This window comes from Nicotiana attenuata, unplaced genomic scaffold (assembly GCF_001879085.1).
Source record: "Nicotiana attenuata strain UT unplaced genomic scaffold, NIATTr2, whole genome shotgun sequence".
NCBI lineage: Eukaryota > Viridiplantae > Streptophyta > Magnoliopsida > Solanales > Solanaceae > Nicotiana > Nicotiana attenuata.
This window is the reverse complement of record NW_017671609.1, coordinates 18,964-25,980: the sequence shown is the minus strand read 5'-3', so window position 1 is coordinate 25,980 and position 7,017 is coordinate 18,964. Positions and strand designations below refer to the sequence as shown.

Below are 7,017 nucleotides of genomic sequence, written 5' to 3'. Positions count from 1 at the left end.
AATCAAGATTTCTTGTCTTCTTTTCTGGAGAAAGCAAGCAAGATTTCTTGTTATAGCCCGATTTATTTTATTCTGTCAACATTTGGTTTCTCCAACGACATTAGATGCAGGACAGACGATAAAACATCAGCCAAGAAGGTACAAATGTAAAGATTCTTATTTTCTGTTAATAAGAAGAGATGTGTTTAATTCAGTCACTTAGGATAATCAAGATGTGCAACAATTTTGCTGTCCAATTATCAGAATCCTTCAGTAACTTAGACTAAGTATTATGGCTTCTAATGCATTTTAAATACTTATAGAACATTCGTCTTTTCCTTTTCATTTTGTTTGTTAGTTCCGAGACATCATTGTATCAAGATTAGCGCTATCTTGTTTAACTCCAGGGTCCTATTGACAGGAAATTTGGGGATTCTACGGAACGAAGTGAAACTTTTGATATTTCAGTTGTATAATCGGTAAGATATTCTGGCTAACAACGGAATCATTTGTTTGAATGTCAAGTACCATTACAATAACGTCACACCAAGTTGGTGACAGAAAATCTACAAAAATGAGAATGGCTCAACCAGCGTCTTCTAAGTAGACTATGATATGGTCATGGAGTCCAAAAGTACCATCTCGATACTCCGTTTTTCTTTTTGGTTTATGGTAAACCCCTCTAACGCCCAGGAGCCAAAGAGTTATTTTTTCTCACTTTGCTTTCTTGGTGACTCGAACCTCCAAGCCCATGATTGGAGGTGGATGGCCCTGTCCACTAGGCTATTCCCCTTGTCAAAGTACCAATTTCACAACTCCTAGTCTAGCAACCAAACTGCAAAATTTGTTTCATGACTGTACCTGAACAAGAGAGATAAATAAGTCAGTTTCAGAAAGGATACCTCTCTAACATATAACCGTCAGCTTTTAAGTTCTAAAATAATACTTACGAGAAATGCATAAAATACTACAAAAACAATCAAGCAAAGAAACAAGGCAAACCACTGTCTTAGTCTTTGAATCAGCAAGACTGGAATTATCATATTTACATAAAAGGAGATTGTGTCAACAGAAAAGGAGCCTAGGGTGCAAAGACAAAGAAGAATATTCCTAAATGATAGCAGAGTGCAGGTATGTCAAAGCTCCAATTCCAATTATTAATGCGACAAATTCAGCAAGCATGACGATACTCAAAGCACAGTAATCTAGCGAAGAATTTATTATTTTTTATCTCATTAGGACAGACTAAACAAACATAAAGTAACCATAGAAAGAACACGACTACTTTATATTCCATGTTTACTCATCTACCCTAGCCAAAATAACTGTGAGATATACCCTACAAAAGAATTGACATTTTGTTTTAATTTGTCCTCTTTTAGATTATTTTGATTTCTTACTGGATTTAATCATTAAATCTGAAAAATCAGTTTGATGGCGCATGATTACAAACTTTCTAAATTAGTTTAATCTTAAAGTATAAAATGAAAATCGAAACATACCAAATTTATTTGGCATTAGTATAACATTTTTGAAAACTCAAAAATAAAAGTACCCGTATTTATATGGTGTGGATAAACTATTAAGTTTTTACACCTACTAAAAATAGGACCTTCGACGAACAAATCAAATCCTTAACGGGTTACCTTTTTCCTTCTTATTTTCTCCCTTTTTTCCACACCCAGAAAACCAGCTCAAACTCAAAGAAATTCACCCAAACCATGAGAAGCAATCACTTAATAAAATAGTCTAACCTTAAAATGAAAGCCTTAAGTGCTATTTATACTAGGGAGGGTATAGAGCTAACAAGACCTAAATACCCCTAAGCTATCACTTATTATAACTATAGACTCATTACATGTAGTCTTCAATTGATAGCCATATTATGCACGTATAGCTAGTGAATGCTACCTTGGCTCATATCACTACGGCAAGGGCTTCACCTACCTTACCCTAGAGCCGCCCTTGCCTCTCTGTAACTGATGCTCCCAGGTAGCAAAGATTGTGCAGTTTGAGGAGATCTTTGGCATCACAATAATATGAAGTCGCATCTCTGTAACTGATGCTCCCAGGTAGCGAAGATTGCAAAGATTGTGCAGGTTGAAGAGATGTTTGGCATCACAATAATACGAACCATAAATCTTCAGTCTCCAGTAACATACTCTCCAATCGCAATTTATCAACTCCGCAGACTTGAAAGAATATGGAAGGTACAGATGCCTAAGTTTTTTCAGCTTCCACAAGACATTGGGTATGATCATCACATCATTTACCCGTAAATCAAGAGTCCGCAAGTTTGAGAATTCGCCAATAAATGATGGCAACTCCTTCACATAACAGTTTCTTAGACCTAGGTATTTCAGATTAGTAAGTTATTCAATTCCTTCAGGAAGCCCTTTCCCCTGAAATCTAATATCCTCGAAGTCCAAGACTCTAAGCAATTTGAAATCTTGAGACTAAAGGATCGAGGCCACGATAAAGCATGTCGATTTGGGTAAGGATTCAGAAATAAGAGAGATCGAACTTTACTGGATACTTTCTTCTGCAAGCAAACATCATTTCCAGCTTCACACTCGTCAAGGAACACGGAAAGTATTCTTGTTGTACCATAAGAATCCTTTCGCGGTCCATATGCTAGATGAAGCACTTGAAAAACGTTCTCTTCCTTTCCCTTCAATAAGCAGTGCTCCCGCAGCAGGTCATTAATAGGGCAATTTCGAACTACTCTCTCCATGCCCTCCTCTTCTTGCATGCAAATCAAGTTTCTGGCTACCAATTGATACAGATAATGCTCTGCTCTGTCGATCAATGTTGTTTCACTTTCTCCATTTTCTGATGCTACAAAGCCCTCAGCTACCCAGAGATTGAATAACTTTTCTGCTTCTATGTCTACTCCTTTTGGGAATAGGCCCAAATAAAGAAAGCAACTCTGCAAATGGTAGGGCAAGTAATGGTAGGTCAAGAGCAAGGTCTTTGGTATCTTGGAAAATACTAAGGTATCTTTCTCGAGGTAAAGATATGAGTCAAAATTTTGAAGTACAGACTTCCAATGAGCAACAGAGTGCTCCCTGGCCAAGACGCTACCAGCGCAGACAACTGCTAATGGTAAGCCAAAGCACTTGCTGACCACAGCCTTGGCGATTTCTTCCACAACTTGGTTGGCTTTAAAAAAATCTAGGAAGGAAGGCTGTCTCTTCAAAAGGACCTCCCAACATTCATCCGCAGATAATCTCTTCATCTCAAAAGAGACCCCCTTCTCAGCAATGTTCTTTGCCACATCTCCATTACGAGTGGTCACCAGTATTCTACTAGCCGATTTGGCAGTAGGTAAATATGCACAGTGGCGAAGCCAGAAATATTTTCAAGGGTGTTCAAACTTGAAAGAAGTAGAAAAAAAATTCCGACAAAGGGTGTTCAATATAGGTTTTATATATCTAAAATTAATATTTTACTTATATACACAATATAATTTTTCGTAGTTTTTCGGCGAAGGGTGGTCAGTTGACCACCCTTTGCTAAAGGTGGCTTCGCCCATGATTATATGCACTCAGCTTAACCCAAGCATCCATTGACCACATATCCTCCAGAACAAGTAAGCATTTATTTGACTCTAGAGACTCGTAAACTTTATGGGCTAACTCTATTCGAACTTTGCACTCTAACACTTGTTTTTTACTCGAGCGGTTAAGCTTTGTAAGGATATCGCGCAAGAGGAAATCCATATCGATATGGAAATCACGGGGCAGAACAATGTAAGCGAAAGCATCAAATCTTTGGCCATAAAAAAATAGCTCTTCGTACATCGCCCATGCAAGAGTTGTTTTGCCGATCCCTCCATACCGCAAATAGCGATAATTGGGGATTCCTTAAATCCATACTGGAAAAGGGATTGCAGCGTCCTTTTCTTTTCTTCCAAGCCAACAAGAACATCCTCGTTAAATGGGTTAGCAAAACGGTAATCACTGCAATTGGAATCAGTATGATTGCTCTCTACTGGGATCAGGGCCTTCTTCACACTGCAGCAATTTGCCAACTTTTCATTGAAATAATGGATCTGCTCCATGATAAACACCAGCTGGGACTCCAACTTCCGGCGGCCATAGACAGTAGAGATACAATTTACGCATTTTAAGATACCTAATGATCCTCCGACATCAACAGTGTAAGTATCGATTACATCTTCAGTTTCAACAAGGATTTTTTGGAATTCATCCACAATTTCAATAACCCTCTCGTCACCCACTTTAGCATTTTTCACCAACCCTTTGGTTTGCAACAGTTCCGACTTGAACTCCTCCACCGTTCCCTCTAAAAGTTTCACTTCATCACTTTTTTTAGAAATAAATTATGTGTTTCGAGGCCTTAAAACCTCCCTTTTGTCTCACCTCAATTTGCCTACGCAGTCTGGGCGTGTATTTGGAAAGCCATTATGTGGATCTGTGAAAAATAATAAATTTTGCTTTTAAAATGAATTTAAGTTGACTTCGGTCAACATTTTGGGTAAACAGACCCGGACCCATGATTTGATGTTCCTGGAGTATCCGTAGGAAAATATGGGACTTGGGCATATAACCGGAATTGAATTCCAAGGTCCCAAGCCCGAGAAATAAATTTTCGAAGAAAATTGTTTAATTGAAATTTTAAGAGTTTTTGGAAATTTGGATGTATTTGAAATTGATGGTATCGGGCCCGTATCTTGGTTCCGGAGCCCGACACAGATAAAAATTTGGTAAGAAACGGACTTGAAATGACGTGAATCGGACACTCGGTTGTGAAATTTGAAACTTAAGTGTTTTTGAGATTTTTCTTTGATTTTGATGTTAAATACGTTGTTAAGGATGTTAATTTGGCGATTTGATCGCACGAGTAAGTCCATATGATATTTTTGAGTTAGTATGCATGTTTGGTTTGGAGCCCCGATGGCTCGGGTCAGTCTTGTATAGGTTTTGGGATGTTTTTACACTTGGAAAAGTTGCAGGTTTTCAGTTTCTGGTATGCTGAGGTTTAGTTCTTCGCGTTCGCGGATGGACTCACGTGAACGCGAAGGGTAAGTCAGGCTGAAGGAAATTTCCTTCTACGCGAACGCGAGAACCAGGTCGCGAACGTGAAGCTTTGGGGGTGCTACCCTTCGCGAACATGGACCTGCTATCGCGAAAGCGAAGGCCTTTTGGCCGGGACTGGGGGAAAGGGGTTTTTGTTCTACGCGAACGTGGCCACTGGCCCGCGAACGCGAAGACTTGAGGAGCCAAAGCTCCGTGAACGCAAAGCAACTAGGCTTGACCCTTCGCGAACGCGACAGCCCATTCGCGAACACGAAGAAGGCCTGTCCAGTGAATTAAAAGCAGTAGCAAAATCGGGGGTTAGCCCATAATTTCATATTTTCAAAACTAGAGAGCATTGAAGCGATTATTAAAGAACAAGTTCTTCCCCAAAGCATTGGTATATGATTCTAAATCTTTTTCTTTCGATTTCCCATTGCATTTCATCAATCTTCATCTAAAAATCTAGGGTTTTTATGGTAGAAATTAGGAATTTGGGTAGAGTTAGGGCTTTTTGATTAATTGGGATTTAGACCTTGTTTTGGGGTCGGATTTCGAAACTAATTGCATATTTGGGCTTGTGGGTGAATGGGTGATCGGGTTTTGGTCCGAACCTCGAGTTTTGATCAAGCGGGCCCGGGGTCAATTTTTGACTTTTTGGTAAAATGATAGAAAACCTATAATTAAGTATTGGGTATGAATTCTTTGGCATTTATTGATGTTGTTAAATTTATTTGGACTAGATACAGGTAATTTGGAGGCGAATTCTAAAGGAAAAGTGGTGTTTGAGGCTTGAGTTGGCCGTGGAAGTTTGAGGTAATTGTTTGGTCTAACCTTAGCTTGAGGGATTAGGAGTTGTGTCTTATTTGCTATGCATTAACTATGGAGTACGACGTATAGGCATGGTGACAAGTATCTATACATCGGTGTCAAGCATGCCCGTGAGTCTTGTATTGTAATCGTTGTGACTCCGTTGTGGTTTATTCATGCTTAATATGATGATTATCATTATTGTTCCCTTGCCGGGATGTTGTTGTTATATTATTGTTCCCTTGTCGGGATGTTGTTGTTATATTATTGTTCCCTTACGGGGATGTTGTTGTTGTGTTATTGTTCCCTTGCTGGGATGTTGTTGTTATATTATTGTTCCCTCACCAAGATTCTTTTATGATTGGTATTGATATATGAAATAGGATCGGGTTGCACGCCTGCAACGGTACTATATGAATGGGAGCGGGTTGCACGCCTGCAACAGTACTATATGAAATGGGAGCGGTTTGCACGCTTGTAACGGTATTATATAAAATGGGAGCGGGTTGCACGCCTGCAACGGTACTATATAATTTGGGATCGGGTTGCACGCCTGCAACGGTATTACATGTGCACTTGTTTCTTATTTCATTATCTTTTGCTGGTAATTGAATTATGGCGTTCTTTGCATTTCTGTATTGGTTCCTGTTGTTGAGTGATATACCCCGCAACATGTTTCCCCCTCCTATCTTTAACTGTAAATACTTGCCTTTATATTCCAATGTATATGATTTAACTGCATAGGTTTATTTGGTAGTCTGGTCATAGCCTCGTCACTACTTCGCCGAGGTTAGGCTAGCACTTACCAGCACATGGGGTCAGTTTTGCTGATACTACACTTTACACCGTGTGTAGATACCGATACCGGAGCGTTTGGACCGCAGCGAGGTTGTTGCCTTCAGTCCAACAGGCGACCCGAGGTAGTCCTGCAGACGTCCGCGGACCTTGGCGTCTCCTTTTATCTTTCCATTATGTTTCCTCTATGTATTTCAGAAACAACTTTTTATTTATATTTCGGACCTCTATTTGTAGTATTCCTAGACGGTCTGTGAGATTGTGACACCAGTTCTGGGTAGTTTTTTTATTTATGGAATTGTATCGGCATTATTAAATTGTTATCTTTCAATCTTCCGCTATTATTATTTCGGTTATTTTTATAATGTAAATTCACAATTGTTAAGGGATTAAA

The 7,017-nt window shown here is 39.3% G+C and overlaps 1 protein-coding gene across 1 annotated transcript; it reads right to left on the bottom strand.

Moving 5' to 3' along the window:
- Positions 1–797: 797 nt before the first annotated feature.
- Positions 798–5,117, bottom strand: LOC109209262 (putative inactive disease susceptibility protein LOV1). Its single transcript, XM_019372499.1, has 6 exons — positions 5,014–5,117; positions 3,858–4,307; positions 3,020–3,284; positions 2,509–2,908; positions 1,927–2,329; positions 798–840 (listed from the first exon to the last, which is right to left on the bottom strand). Exons 1-6 carry the CDS (start codon positions 5,115–5,117, stop codon positions 798–800), a joined length of 1,665 nt encoding a protein of 554 aa, XP_019228044.1.
- Between the last annotated feature and the right edge of the window lie 1,900 nt (positions 5,118–7,017).

What these genes read in the sequence shown, in the direction of transcription:
- LOC109209262 (XM_019372499.1), bottom strand. Translation starts at nt 5,117, where the DNA reads ATGTTCGCGAAGGGTAGCACCCCCAAAGCTTCACGTTCGCGACCTGGT. An exon ending in CTGTTGCTCATTGGAAGTCT is followed by an intron (nt 2,909 to 3,019) that starts GTACTTCAAAAT and finishes TACCATTTGCAG; the next exon opens with AGTTGCTTTCTTTATTTGGG. An exon ending in CTTGCAGAAGAAAGTATCCA is followed by an intron (nt 2,330 to 2,508) that starts GTAAAGTTCGAT and finishes TGAAATACCTAG; the next exon opens with GTCTAAGAAACTGTTATGTG.